Genomic DNA, 15,527 nt, shown 5'->3' with positions numbered 1-15,527 from the left:
AGTGTGCACTCTTGCTGTGGGGGTCTGTGGGGTTCAGTCAAGGTATCAAGTGCTAGCTATAAAGGAAATATGTACTATGTATCAAGTCAGGGTGTATTTGTTCAACAGGAAGGATTGTCTTTTAGTCAGAAGCGACTGACAGCAGGAGATAGATACATTGGGGAATGCTCTCATGGCCCTGAAAATGTGTGGGATAGGGTACTACAGAAGAATTTAACTGAGTTCTGTGATTCCACTCCATTATAACCCCTCACTGAGAACTTTTTAAGTAGGCCAGTGTTTTGGGTTCTGGTGGACTCAGTTCTCTTGATTTCTCCAGTATTGTGCTGTTGGAGAACAGTTTTCCCCTCCTTGATGAAAGATGCTGAAATCTGTCAGAAGCAAGGAGCTGTAGAAGAGCCAAACAGTATCTGTGTACCTCTAGATGCTGGGTACTCATTTTTTTAGAATCAACTACTAATCCTTCTCCAGAGGTTTTTAAGTTTGTTTGTTGTTAAGGTGGCCTATGTGCCTGCACAAAGCTGGGCAGATGGACTCCTTCCCATAGCAAAGATGGAGATTGCCCTGTGATCAGCAATACAATTTCTGTATTTTTAGTCAGGTTATTTGAGCAGTTGCTTATCACTGGCAGGTGGGCAGAGTTACTACAAATTCAAGTTGTCGCATAGCCCCCAGTTTGGCAATAGCTGTTTTCTTGACAGTGATAAATACCACTTCTTAATTAGCTGTCAAACTGAAACTGTAACTGGTTCCTACTATGACATCCCCTCCATTAACATCAGAGCCACAGTATCCCTTAAGTCTAGCCTGGTACCCTCTGTTCATTTTTTTCCCAAAGCAAATGCTTTGGAGGGAGTATTAGAAAAAGACTAGCATGTGTGATTTTTTTTTTTTTTTCTTATATTGTCCAAGCATGCAGTCTGTAGCTTAGGGACTTCTGATGCTGGGAGTGGTTTCTATGTAGTTAATATCTTCGTAACACTCACTTTTTCCAGAGCAATAACCCTATTTTGCTATTCCTTTCCTTCCTCGCTTTTACAATCATCATATTCATGTCATAGCAGTCAAAGCCTCAGTTTATAAGCCCTATGGAGAGCATCTCCCTCCTTACAGGCTACTAGGCCTGCAGGGAGGCCTCTTGGAGACTTAGTGCCTGTGTTGTTGCTCAGCTGTGTCACCATTCACTGGGAATCTGCAAGGCAATGAACTTTATACAGGCGTAGTTTTGGCTTTTGAGTATTTGACCACATGCCAAAAATAAATTTGGTGGTTAGACCAAATAGTAGACCTTGGCTAGCTGGACAGGGCTGGTTTTCCATGTCAGTCTCTTTAAGTGTAGCTACTGTTGCGGTACAAGCTGTTCTCCAGTGTGTTTTTAGACTATTAATAGAAATCTGCAACCCATAGGTTGTCCAAGGTCAGGCTGTTATCACCTTGACCCACTTAATTTACCCAGCTGTGCGCAGTAATCTACTCCAGACTGAATTCAGTTGAAATCAATATGATTATGCATGGAATTGGATGCATCTTAGCGTGAATAATGTTGTAGACCTGAGCCATTGGAGAATGTGAATAATACCAGAGAGGATCTTTTCCTAACAACTTCAGTTTACACTGTGAATTTTTTTTTTTGTTTAATGTAAGCTAGGATGTTACTGTTTTTACTGCATCCTAAGTGGTGTGGAACAACACGCTAAATCAATTTTCAGTTGCATGTGTGCTAAGCAACTATAATTTTAATGTTCTGCCTCTGTGTGACCTCATTGTCATTGCTTTATTTAAGTCATTTATGAACTCAGCATTTATGTTCTTCTAAGACTTAGAGTCTAACTGCTTTGAAAAAACTTGTTCGAAAATTATTTTTGCAATCAATTATCGTTTGAGTATTAGTTTGATGATATTGTTGCTAAATATTTACTAATAATGGCCTACAAAGCATTTCTGAAAAACAGATCTGGTAGATTGTTTCTTCTCATCTTTACCTGAAATAAGGTGGTGTACTGCATACTTTTGCATATCTTGGTAACTGTGTACATGTGTGTGTGTGTGTGTATATATATATATATATATATATATATATATATACACACCCCATATTCTTCTTGTTTAACTAACTATATTTTAGCATACCTGCGAGTATAGGCTGGCAGGAGATTAGACTTACATTTCAACAAGGAAATAGATTGTTTGGTCCAGTTCCTGCTGGGACTGGGAGGTATCATTGGTTGCTGAATCTTCACATTATAATTTGAAGTGCTAAAATGAGCACTGGACTACTGATAAATTATGCAATGCATTTGATCTCTGTCTGAAAAAAATGATGCGTTCTTCTTTGAATAAATAAATCTTTGTAGTTAACAGTGCTTCATTGGCATTATTACCATGTGTCTTTTGCAAGTAAATGTCTAAATTTTGTTTCAGAGACTCTTAACCTTTTTCTTGTTTTCTAGGAGGTGCAAAATGGAAGGTTGTTTAGGCTCCTAGCAAAATTGGGAACAATCAATGAGAGGCCAGAGTAAGAAATACTTGTTTTTGTGGTTTATAGTATGTAAAACACAGTTTGCAATGCACTTTCTTCTTTCATAAATTTAAATTTTTCCCCCCATATGTTCCCATGGAGAAATGAGTATTTAAGAAGCCTTGAGAAAAATTAGATAAGCAACTTTGACCAAAACTTTAAATAGACAGGAGAAGGCTACAAGTTGTTTCCCTGTATTTAGTATGGTTTCTCTTGTGGGTGGCAGTAGTTTTGGAGGAAATCCATTGCTTGCTTTAACTGAAGCAAAGGATGTAGATACTGGTTTTAAGCTAGTGAGTTTTCACCTTGTTTTTTATTGACTAACTACATGAAAATGAAGTGTTCATTGTCTGTTTTCCATCCTTTTGCATAAACTTAGAGTTATGTTTATAATGCATGTTTCTACACGTGTTTTAAGTGGTAAACTTGTTGCAGATAATTGTTCTTTTCTTCCATTATTTTTTGCTGGCTCTTGGAAGGCATTAGCTTTAGGTGCTCAAGCAGCTGAGAAAGTTTTTGTGTATGTTATCTTCTGTTTGTGGCGGGGGGATTAATTTAATTGCAATTTATAGGCGGAGATTAGCTGTACAATAAGACTACTCAGCTGAGATTGAAGTGTCATTTATATCTGTGGGGTTTGATTTTATTTAACTTACTGAGCTTTAATATGAGAATTTGTTTTTCACTAGGTTTCAGAAGGACCCAACGTGGTCAGAAACTGGAGACAGGTATTTACTAAAGCTCTTTCGAGATCACCTTTTCCATCAGGTGACAGAAGCGGGTACTCCTTGGATTGACCTCAGTCACATTATCTCATGTCTTAACAAGGTACACTGTACTTCAGTTAGCTTTTTCACATTTTGATTGGGTTAGCTTTCTTTAAAAGAATATTCCACTGCAAAGCAAGTTGGCACTGGAAGGTTAATGCCATTGGCTTAGCTGGTGGTTATTTTCCCCATTTTGGATTAGAACCATGTATTCACTAGGCTAATATTCCAACATCTATGGATATTTTAAATAAAACTAGTACATGAATATTAAAAATTTGTTAATATAGCGTGAGATACAATATTAACTTTTCATGCATTGATTATTGTGGATAAGCAATGCTGGTCCCTTTATGCTACTCTGGTCTTTCAACACAGCATAAAGGATCCATAATACTCCTTTAACTGGGGGAGGTTTCTGCTGGTAGTTATCACAAAGCATGGTCATAAGGCAAGATCCATTCCTAAATTGTGCTGACTCAAGTAGGAGACAGGAGGGAAACTGCAACAGAAATTTGTGCAAAATCATTCCTATCAGGACAGTGCTAGAAAATTTCTGTGACTTAAAAAGTTAAGTCCACTTCTGTAATGACTTCCCCAGTTTCTCCAGCCCTTTGTTTTCCAAGGCTGACTTAACAAAGCTATTTGCAGTTTTCTAAGAGCTGCACTACTAGCAGAATTGTATTTGAGCACTCTTATGACTAGTAGCAGGACATGTGTGAGACCACAAGATCTTCAGTAGTTGAAGAACTTGTCTTGCTTCATAAATTAAAAAGTATGTGAGCTGATTAATTTTTTTATTGGTAGATCAGCTTTCAGCTTATTTCACATTATTTTGCTGAACTTCAATAATCCAAGGGAGATGCTGCAACTTTTTTGTTGTTGCTTTTGTAGCTGCTTGGTAATTTGACTTGCTCTGTAGAGAATGGTGATGCAGACACTGACAATACACAGTTTTAGTGCCCAATATTTTCTTTTCTAGGAGTAGGATAGCCAACTTTCTCCTGCAAGAAAAGTGGAATATGTTCAGATCCTTTGATGTGTAATAACTGTACAGTTAAATATTTTTCTAAAATTGTCAGGGTTTCTAACCTCCTATTAGACCACTGCTGTGCATTTTTTAACCTCCTTTTTATCTTTCTGGTTGGTGTCTGTAATCACTTTAAAAAGGACATTAAAGGGATTGAGGCTAAATCAAAAAGAAAGCATGTTGACATTCAAGTAGGCATTGAAATGCCATCATGATTTGAAAGCAGTGACTCATACAGTACTGTAGCAAGAGGGGACAGTCCTGAATTCATAGGTCAGGTAAGAGACAATGTCAAAGAATGCCTTGTTCTATAAATGTTCATGGCTTACCTTTTCAAACAGAGGCTCTTCTCTTCTGTGGTTGTGGGCTCAGCACACAAAAAAATGTAAGGCTTACAGAACTCTGCTTTGGAAATACACTCCAAGAAGCACTTCAGAAACTGTAGAAGTACTAGTAGAAGTTATATGGACTTTACTGGTACTTGCCAAACATATTGCTTTTGAATGAAAGCTATTCTGTTTAAAAAAAAGAAAACCAACAAACTTTCCTTTTCAATGTGGTGTTTTGAGCATCTTTTCAGCTGAGAATATTGATTTATGCACCCACAGGAGGAAAGAAAGCTATAAATATTGATGTTTGTAATTAGCAGTGTGGCTTTCTTAATACAGGTCTTCCATTAGGAAGATCCTCCATTATGGTAATTCATTGATTTGTTGTATGATGCTAATGGGAATGAACAGTGGACAATATTTCACAAATACCTTAATTGTATTAATATTTTGTAATGGTTGTTGGAAGATACTGGTGGTTTTATCCTACTCTACAAAAATTAGAAGCTAATTGGCTTGCTTTCATCCTTCTGAAACCATTCACAAAGCAGCAGCTTTAAAATGTGGCAGTTCCAGCTTTTAAGGTTGCACTCAAAACATTACTTTAGAAGGGAAATGCAAGAAATTGCCAACTTTCTGTGTTGCTCTAGACAGCAGCTAGTGGAACATGTCTGTCACAAATTTCATTGTTTTTGTATTCAGTACAATATTATAATACATACATTTAAACCTGCTGAGGATGTATTTCCAAAGAATGGATTGGTAGTGTCATATCTCACTTGTCTCTGCCGCACCTTTTGTATTGGAATAAGAAAGACTGTGGTGGAACTATCAACGTATTGACTAAAACAAAACTACAGAAGTTCTGCATAATAAGAGAGTCTTGACAGTTCTCTATTGATGAACATTTCTTGCAAAGTGAGAAGAGCATAAGAAACAGTGATGTAATGGGCTTCAGCATGTAAAGCAGGATATTCCTCTGTTAGAAATTAGGAGCTAATGGAATATAAAAAAAAGTAAATATTGAATTTGAGAAGTCAGAACAAACCATGAGAAGAAATGTGGAACAAATGTTCCCAAATTATCAACCCCAAATTATCCATTTGGTTATGGATTATACCAAAGTAATTTTTTCTTTCTAAGGGGTTAAATGTACCATACAGCTTAGTTTGTTTCCAGTAGTGCCAAAAATGTGAGGTTTGGGTTTCTACCAGTTTTCAGGCTACCTGGGACTGATCCATCCATTATCTCTTTTCGGAGTGGACAAGAAGTATATTACTTACCCTACGTTTAGGCTTGTGGATCATATGTGCAAATGTAATGTAATGTCAAATTTAGTTTTGCTCTTCAGGAAGTACATGAAAATTTTACCAGGCTTTCTACACGGGGAAGTATAGCATTACAGGATTACTGGGTTTGTGGAAGGGGAAGGAAACAATGGTAATCTAGTCCTAAGGTCTGGAATGTCTGTCAGGTTAAGACCAAAATGTCTCGATTTTTTGGCGAGGACATTATTGTGGTGCGATTCAGATTCTTTCTTTGTGTCCTGTTAGCGGATTTGAGCTGCACCATAACAATGTACTTGCCAAGAAATTGATTGCTTTTGTTGTTGGGGAAATGTTTTGCCATTTCTTTCACACTTCTTTTATTTTATCTTTTGCATTCTTGTTACAGTTAGATGCTGGTGTGCCAGAAAAAATAAGCCTCATTTCCAGAGATGAGAAGAGTGTACTTGTGGTAACTTACAGCGATTTAAAACGCTGCTTTGAAAATACTTTTCAAGAACTGATTGCAGCCGCAAATGGTCAGTTGTAGTATTTGCTGAAAGCATGCAGGACATTGCTGAGGAACTTAACCTATAGCAAATTGCACTACAGCTGAATTGTTGTTGTCATCTCATTTCACATTTGGGAAACAAACAGGAGATGAACAAAGCTGCTTGCACTTCAGTCAGGTACACTGTTACTTGAAGGGAAGAATGTTTCACTTATCCTAGAGCTAAGGCTGCCATTGGAGGCTTTATCTGTGAAGAATTTATTTTAGATTAAGGAACACATCAGGTGCATGATGTTCCTACTTTTATTTTTTCCACTTGTATATGCACTAATTTTAATTTTTTTAAGACTTTTCTGATCTCTGAAGTTTTGCCACATTGTATACTTAAGGGAAACTCTTTGCAAGGACATTTCTGGGATACATTTTTGTCACTGAGGATATAGCAAAATTTATTCATTTTTGATATTATTTGCACCCAGAATAGCATAAAGGACCAGGTAAATAATTTAATAGAAATTGTGTTCTATTAATGACCGTTTAGTTCGTAACCTCTGTAAAAGTGTGTTGTATGCAAGCTCTGTATGCCACCCACTGTTAGCTCAAAGAAATGTGAGAAGAAACAACTTTTTAAAACCAGTCAAGTGAAATATTGGTGAATTGACTAAAAAGGAAAGAAAGTCCCCTATCATTCGATTTAAACTTTGTCTAAGCGAAGTGATGAAAACAGCATAATGGGAAACATCTTTAATTTAAGGAGCATATCAAACTTGCTCTAAACACAACCAGCGCCTTTTAAAAACTGTTTGTACATTTTCCTGGTAGTCAGAAGCATTTACATTTATGCAATTTTTTTAATAGATTTTTTTTTAAAAGAAATTGTTTAAATGCCTGAAGTTTCAGGAGTGTATTACTTTAGGTTATTTACAGTATAATTTTTGTATAAAGTTCTGTTCTTTGAACCACAGCTTTATTATGGTACGCTACACTGGATACAGATACAAAGACACTGTTAAAAGAAGATTAACTAAACACAGCAGTTGTCTGGCATCAAGAGCTTTTCAAGTTTTACGGCCTGAATCTGGAGGGATAATGATCTGCTGTGCCTTTGCAGTCACTGCTTAGCCCAAAGTAATATTACTTTTGCTAATACTCAACACATGAATATTCCTGAAGTAATTCAGTCTCAAAAGTCTGGAATTTTGCTCCTCAATTACCTTTCTAATTTTTGGACATGCAGTTGTCTCCAAACTTGGGTATTCATGGGATTTCTAGTTAAACACCTACACTTTGATACTGAAGACTGCCAAATATGTAGGAATTTCCTTTCTTAAAGCAGTAGTGAAGACTGTATCTATCCTTTCCCAGCACTGAATGTTTTAATAGCACTGGGTGCTCACCATGAAGAAAATGTGGAAACTCAAAAGGTCAGGACAGACTCTAAGCACTTGCAACTGATGTTACTGACATCAATTTTAATGATTCTCAATATTTGTAGTTTTCAGAGAAGTTTTTAATATTTCTCTGTCCACTTTTATAAGCTTTAAAATGATTCTCCGCCTTGAGACTTGCATCAAGAAAAAAGCAACTCTCTTCACATCGAAAGCTTTGAAGACTAGGGACATGCTTTACACATTTTAGAAAATGTGGTTGAATCCACATTAAGTAGCATCAGTTGTTGAGTTTAAAAATCAATTATTGTTGCAATTTTAAAAGGAACATAATGTTTAATATTCAAACGATAACAGTTGCCAGAATGTTCTTTTTAATATAAAAGGAACAGGAACTTTGAAAAGTGAACATGCAGAACAGTCTTTTATCATTAGCTCATGTATTTGAGGAAGAGCAGCTGTCTTTTCTATGTTTTTTGACAAATCATATTGTAATTCTTTTGTACAAAAAAAAGAAGTACTTGTATTCTAGAAGAAATATGGAATGCTTAATTTATAAGCGGGCTGAGGTTTTTTCCAGTATTGTTTTCTTTGAAAATGAAAGGGGATCATCTGTTCAGTTGTGGGGTTTGGGAACCTTTGAAAATTTAATTTGTGGACCAATATTTTGTGGAAGTGTAAGGCAGGGGTAAAATAGGGCTTGAATTCTCATCCTTTTTAGACCAGCACACCCTCTGCAAGACATGTCTAAATTGCAAACCTGTGTGTATTTGCATAATGTCAGTTTGCTTCAGCCCCTAGTAACCTCAGGACTTGGTTTAAAAATAAAAAGGTAGACAGCTAATAAGTTTTCATACATAATGTCAGCCAGAAAATATTTGGTGTCAGGTAACACATAAAATTAAAAAGAAGTTGAGCTTTGTTTTCTATTTATTTTATTTGGTCTGTATTTGGGAATGATTTGAACAGTCTGAAGTTCAGCTTGGGTGTTTTTTTGGGGAGAGCCCTTCTACCCCATTTTAAATTCCATTTAGAAGGTTGTCCTAAAGTTGTAGTTTGATCCATTCATAGGAAGAACTGTGTATCTGTATTTAAAAGAAGAGTCACCAGGATGTGCCCTCCCAGATGGGAAATTTATTTCTGACCTTCCTATTTTTTACAGCTAAAAGCACAGAAGGGACAACCTTTGAAATCATCTGATGTTGGTCATTTTAATTTTTGTACCTGTTTTAAATTTTGTTGCTGTATTTACTATATTGTAAATATTTTGTTGAGGGTACCTATGTATTTTTGATTTGCCCTTGTTTCAGTAATTCAGGTGTCAACTGCTTCCCCTAAAAAGCACCAGTATGTTAAGTTCTAATGTCATGATCCCAGTATGTGTTACTCATCTTTAATCCTGTTTTCATTGTTCATGTGTACAGCAGTATTTTTAATAAAGAATACCAGAAGTAACGTGGCCTTATTTTGACATTGTGACACTCTGAAGTTGGATTCAGGGCTTTTCAACTTCAGTGGTGGAATTTTATTTCATTCGTCTCGTACTTCTTTTGTATTCATTCTGTCTGCAATGCAGAGTTTAAACAAACTGGAGTCACAAATTGTGTTTAGTGCTTGCCACTTAGAGTGTATCAGATGTGCTAAAACTGAGAGATACTGTTCACTAGAAGTGTATTAATGCATATTTCTGTAACTCCCAAGTCAGATCCCATTTGCTTCAGTTTGATCACGTCTGCTTTCCTTGATAAGGCCTACTTTTGAAAACTCTGCTCAAGTACCCTTACTTCCATGTTTTTTGAGCTTTTTTTGCTCAATAACAAAGTGTATTAATTTCTCTGATAATTTGCACATGGAGTTACAACTTTATTTCATGGAATTCTTTTTCTGTATTTTTAACCAGCAAAGGTTTGATGATTTGCTGGTGGGATAAAGTCTCCTATATCCATCCAATGCTGACCATGGTTATGGAAGATGTCATTTTGTGTAATATATTGTGAATTGTCAATAGTCCTTGCACATATTTAACATGGAGTCATTATCGCTGAAATTGCAGTGGTTTAGGAATATTATTATATAAGCTACATTGTTTGATTGATGCACATATCCAGTCTCCAGTTTCCTCTTTAGTAATGTGCAGCAACAGCTACACAACTCCTGCAGCAATTGGTGATCCCATTCTGCTTTCCCAGAGAAAGCTTCATCTCCACTTCCTTCCAGCCCCTTCCAGCTCATCTGAGAGCCCCTCAGATGACTGAATGCTGTTTAGCAGAGAGCACTTGATTGAACATCTCTGTGGAGGCAGCATCCCCATCTTCAGACGAATGGGATAGGGATGTGGGGATTCTCTGAAGAAGAGAGTCTCTACCCAGGCCTAAGGTGCTGCCTGCTGTCACTGTACCTTCAGAACAGGCTTTGGTGGGGACAGCTTAGCTCTGTTTGCTGTCCTTTTTTCTGGTGTGCATCTTCTAGCTGCTGAAGAAACCAGGAATGGTGTGTGGTTGGGTGGATATTTGTCTTTGTCTTCCCCCACCCTGAAACCTTGCCTCTCCCAGAGGCTGAGTTGAATTTTTGTCTCTAGACAGCAGTAAATTCTTCCTAAATATGCTGAACCTAGGGAATGTCACCCACACAGGGAGCAGTGACAGGTGTCTGTCACTGTAGCTGGTTTGCTGTGCGAGAAGTGTGCTTTCCTCTGTGTGATTATTCCATGTTCTCCTTTGCTCAGAAAATCAGCCTGTGGGGTGGATGTGTGCCAAATGTTTGTGCTGCCCAGTGCTGACTTGTATGCCACGGCAGTCTTTGACACTGTCAGAACTCTAATTTTTTTTCAGAAGCAAACTTTATTATATGAATTTAGTAGTCAAACACATTATATAAAGACAGAAAATGCAAGACAAAATAGGAGTTCTTCACATATGAAGACACTCGAAGGTTCATACAAAAGTAATCTTTGTAGTCCAGTATTCTTAAATATTTATGCACAAAAGCATATTTATATATTTACACTGTGCAAACATATCCTTTGAAATGCATCATCCTGAACTATTCTTGCTCAGTTCTAGTAACAAAAGAGTACTGAAACGTTTGTCTTAATCAAGGCCAAATATACTTTACCAAGAAGAGACTGTGCAATAGATACTTAAAACTGATGATCTCTTGTGCAGAGATACTTAGCTCAGAAGTAGTGGTACATATTTATTTTGCTTGAATATCAAATATAGTTTTATTTGTAAATATGCAAAAGGTCATTTGCTGTAAAGTCTGTTAGTGGGTTATATTCACAGTTCTTTAGCTGAATTCTGAGAGAGCAAGAGATCATATAACATGTAACATTTGAGTTAATACATATTTTAGTGGACGACAAGAAGCTGACATTGGGCTGTAATTGATTTGGCAGATATCAGTGCTACTGTGTTAAATGTCCAACTCTCATTTCAGTACTGCATTCAAAGGTGAAAGGGAATGGGTGCATCCTAATGCTTCTCAAGCAAAGAACACTCATGACCTTTCTGAGATGCTATACAAAATCTGCTGTAAATGAATGGTACATTTTTATTCCTGTACATACTGGTAACTTAACATGGAAATTTAGGTGTCTTCATAGAAAAGCTGCCCTAACTTTACAGATTGCCTTGTAATTTCTAACTAATCTCTTCAAACTCTCTAGTGATCAATTAAAGTTTGTGCAGTCTAGTAGCCATCCTGTCTTTTCAGACAGATTCCCATAAATAAAATATAATCAGTGCAGTGTTAGGTCTGTGAGGTTTTGTGCACAGAGCTTGACTTTAACCTGTCTGCCTTGAGTTTGGTTCCAGTGTGTGCATGTTGGCTTATGACAAAGTGCAAAACTTCAATATTTACTGGATTTCAACAGGGTTGTCCAAACTGAATTGGTATGTATTCCCTGTTGTTATAGTCCTGGATCTGGTCTTAGCTCTCCTCTATCCTTGCCAGTTGTGTTTAGCAACACATTTTAAATTCTTGCCTTGCAAGGCTCCCTACTGGGTCTGCCATCTGGAGCAGTAAGATCCATATAATGCCCCATCCCCAATTAGCTTATTCAGCTTCCCCAGAGCACCAGCCCTCCCACAAGTTTCTCAAAGTAGTTTTCATTAAAAATATAGTTTGTGGTCGGTATCTAGTTTCTATCTTCTTGAAGGCGCCTTTATTTCCAGCACAACGCATACCCCAGCCATGGGATGCGAGTATCTCAGCGCCTGGTGCAGATTCCTGGCAGTCTAGGGCTCCCAGCTGCCTCTCCCAGTCAGGACAGAAGTGAGTCTGAGCAGAGGCGGTAATAATGGCCTTCCAGGTTTTCCTGACTGCAGAAGCACTCAGCATTTTTAGCAAAAGCTATTGGTGTTGAGCATTTGGGAAAGTCAAGGTTCAAGCAGTAATATTTTGCTCTATTTTGAATACGTGTGCTGCAGTCTGTAGAAAAGCAGATCACTGGGATTAATCCAATGATAACTTCTGAAGTTTTATGATAATTGAAATAATTTGGGTCAGAGTTTTTAAACTGACAGTGTTTCACGAGAACCTGCATGTTTACTTGGCCTAGAAGTACTTAAACCGGTGGCTGAGAATAATGGACAACAGAGTTGTAGTCGGGAGGCGGAGAGCGGCTGGCAATCATTTTCTCCAGCATCGCATAACCACAGGTGTGTCTTCGCTTGGAGTCACTGAGCTGGTCACAGCTGAAACTGCAGAAGCTTCTCGGCTTGGTTACTCCGGAAAGCACTGACTCCTTGCTCCTGCTGGCGCCTTTAATGCTGTAATAGAGCAGTGTCATTGTGAGCTTTCTTACCATGTAAAGATTTTTGGTTTAGTGACTTGAGCAAAGCTAAGTCACAAGTTAATTCTTACACGGTGGCAAGGGCACTGATGCAGATGGACTTGCTCAGAGGGACTGCAGAACAGAGGAGTGAAGGAGCCCTCCTGTGTTCCCTGTGAGTCCCCTTTAAACAGAGGTGCTGGGAGTGAACATCGCTGTTAAAAGTGTTCATGCGTTCTATCAGTCCTGCTGCTTGGGGGGAGGACTGGACTGCTCAGCCTAAGCTCCAATTGCTCATTTGTGGCAGGTGCTGGGGAGTGAGACTTTATTGCAGGGTGGCGTAGCGGGGAATGTCTGGCAGCTCTGCTGATGCTGAGGCAGTGTATCCCCATACCTAAATGTTTCTTCCTAAGGGAATAGGGGTTTTTGAGCAGGAATGAAGTGGTGGAAGGTTTCAAACCTTGAGGCCAAAGTAGAAAAGTACTAGTGTAGATGTTCCCAAAGCCTAATGCTGGGCTAAATTTCTAATACAGATGGCTGATGTTTGTGAGGAAGGGCATGAAGTCTGGCTATCTGCTCTTTTTTGGCTTCTTTTGGCAGCTGCCACAAACTGCTGGTTTGAATTAGAGTTTTCCTGTCCTTTAAAAGGACCAGTTATCCTGTAGGCTGCCTTTTATAAGATGCCCTTGACTGAGAGGGGTTTAATGTCTTCTGGGCAAAGCTACTTTTAAAGGCACTGTTACCCTTTTGGCACTTTCTCACCCATATTTGGAGATCGCAGTGCTTAAAAGGGCTCTTTCAGTAACAAAGAAAATCAGGGCAAAGAGAATTTTTACTCCATTGAACTTGGATATCAAAGATTTATCTGTAGACAAAGGACAAGACAGAGCATTTTTCCATCACTGTTTATATGTGGAATCCTAAAGTAAACATGTTGGACCACAGTGTCTAAAATTAGATTTCCTCCCCTGTATTTTTATAAGTTCATGGACAATCCACTCCTCTCCATTTTTAAGGTCAGAAACGTTGGCAGCCCTGGTCTTGAATTCCAAATAAGACACTCAGAGAGCATCTGTTGAGGCTTGCAGAGCCCAGGGTTTTGCTTTTCATTTTATAGCATGGTTAGGTCTTTAAGTCAAACTACAGAACTAGTGGCACAGGACCATTACAAGTTCCTCTTAGAGGTCACAGTTTCTCAAATTCTTAACTCAGAAGCCTGTGTGGTTTTCTAAGGAGTGTGTCTTCTTCTTACTGTAGGAAATTGGAAGATCTCCCTAAGAAGACCACCCCATTACATTTATTAGTAGATGAATGGAGTTCCTGAGGAGGAGCCCTTGTGATGAGGATTGCAGATGCATCCCATATTTTTATATTGCATCTGTTGGCAGATGGAGAAGTATTTGCCTTGGGGTAGATTCCATAACTATGACAAGGTTAGTCACAGATGCAATGGACTTTTTGTGATGGGTTTAAAGAGAAATGCCTCTGCGATTTACGTTGTAATTGAGTCTTCAGGAGCTGGCAAAAGTGGAGTGTGCATGACAAGTTGAGTCTTAAAAACTGTCATGCTTTGATCCTTTCATCATCATCGGGCTTTTGCATCCTGAGATTTTTCTTGTGAGCTAGACTTGGCTTCTGCTTTAATAAACCTTTGTACCGGTAGAGCTGCATCTATGAATTTTATCTGGAGTGCACTGCTGTACCTGGGCATGCATTCCCACAAAAAACTTTGAGGGAGCTCAAGGGGTTTTGGCATCTGTAGTCAGGCTTCATTTTGAGTCTGAGTTTACAGTCAGTAAAGGCTTCTGTAGCTGTGGACTATCTTCTTGCCAATCTAGGAATGTAAATTGGAAACTGTGTGTTTAGTTGATCTTTAATTGGGATTGTTTGTTGGAGGAAATGGCTGCTGGTTTCTTGCCATGTTCAGGACCAGAGTGAGGTTAGAGGCTGGCTGCAGCTCTTGAGATGCTTGTTCCAGCTCACAGGAGGTGGAATTCTTGCTGTTTTCTGGCTTTGTAATTTACACTGACTCAAGGGTTTGCCTCAGCCCAAGGATTTTGGCTTACTTGTGTTGGGCATTTTCACCACTACTGAAAAGCTAGAAAAGGGTTGCAGTTGGGATCCTTTCTACCTGCAAAGGAGCACGGCTCAGAAAACTACCCCCAAACCTTTCTACCAGGGTCTTTTACCTGAGGCTTTATATTAGGAAAAACTCACTTCTCTTCCTGCTGATCAGAATATCATTTTCATCTCAGTGGCATTAGCAAGTCCAAGACACATTGCAGCCATTTCTGTTTCATGCTCCTGGCCACCACCGAGCCTAAGGAGCTCACCAGGGTTTGGGCTGATGCTCTTTCCTATAGTTAAACCAAGGGTGAGCTTTGGCATTAGTGCCTTTCCCTTGGCAGGAGAAGTGGAAGCTCAAGAGGAGGCGCCTTGCCAGAGTCAGTGGGGTACCCCTGCACTGTCAGGTTGACTCCCTGCTCTGCTCTGCCCTCAGCCTGGCAAGCACTCTACATGCTGGCTCTCTCCTGCAGTCAACGGATCAGTTCCCTCTGAAACAAACCCTGGGAGTGCTTCTGGAGACAGGTAGGATGCTCTGAGTTTGGCTCCTTCCACACTATGCTGTTGTTCAGCTCTGCCCAGTCTGAATCTTCCAAGGCTTTGTTACAGTGAAGGGACGTAACCATAGTACGCTGCTGCCAGAGGAAGGTGAAACCCTTCCTCAGCCTGGTGCTGGCACCAGCTGCCCTGACAGTGAGCTGCTACTGCTCACTCCGAAACTGTTCTGACAATCTGGCAACCTGAATCAGCTCCCTGCAAGAAAAGCCAAGCTGAAATGTCAGGATGCCACGATGCAAGGGAAGAAGCAGTAATGTACATCTGCTTAGATCAGTTTCCATGTCTCAAACCCCTCCAGGCTCCACCTTGCTCAGTACAAATTT

General features: G+C 39.0%; 2 protein-coding genes across 6 annotated transcripts in view; one reads left to right on the top strand and one right to left on the bottom strand.

The window, feature by feature from the left end:
• PAN3 (poly(A) specific ribonuclease subunit PAN3) overlaps positions 1-9,246 on the top strand; it is a 79,119-nt gene extending 69,873 nt beyond the window's left edge. For 3 of the 4 annotated variants that reach the window (XM_084200907.1, XM_084200906.1, XM_084200905.1), the window contains 3 exons: positions 2,451-2,515; positions 3,208-3,346; positions 6,319-9,246. In XM_084200907.1, the coding sequence (XP_084057033.1) occupies positions 2,451-2,515; positions 3,208-3,346; positions 6,319-6,459 (345 nt within the window). In that variant the 3' untranslated portion in view covers positions 6,460-9,246. The remainder of the gene's footprint in view (positions 1-2,450; positions 2,516-3,207; positions 3,347-6,318) is intronic. The other variant, XR_014615965.1, reaches the window with a different exon arrangement.
• Positions 9,247-10,843: 1,597 nt separating this feature from the next.
• The window catches only part of FLT1 (fms related receptor tyrosine kinase 1), a 108,583-nt gene continuing 103,899 nt past the window's right edge, over positions 10,844-15,527 (bottom strand). For both annotated transcript variants that reach the window (XM_084226226.1, XM_084226225.1), the window contains one exon: positions 10,844-12,580. In XM_084226226.1, coding sequence (XP_084082352.1) covers positions 12,376-12,580 — 205 coding nt within the window. In that variant the 3' untranslated portion in view covers positions 10,844-12,375. The remainder of the gene's footprint in view (positions 12,581-15,527) is intronic.

The sequence above is a fragment of the Fringilla coelebs genome, assembly GCF_963513975.1.
Source record: "Fringilla coelebs genome assembly, chromosome: 2".
In the NCBI taxonomy this organism is placed as follows: domain Eukaryota; kingdom Metazoa; phylum Chordata; class Aves; order Passeriformes; family Fringillidae; genus Fringilla; species Fringilla coelebs.
Note: the sequence above shows the minus strand (reverse complement) of the source record. Positions and strands in the feature narration are given on the sequence as shown.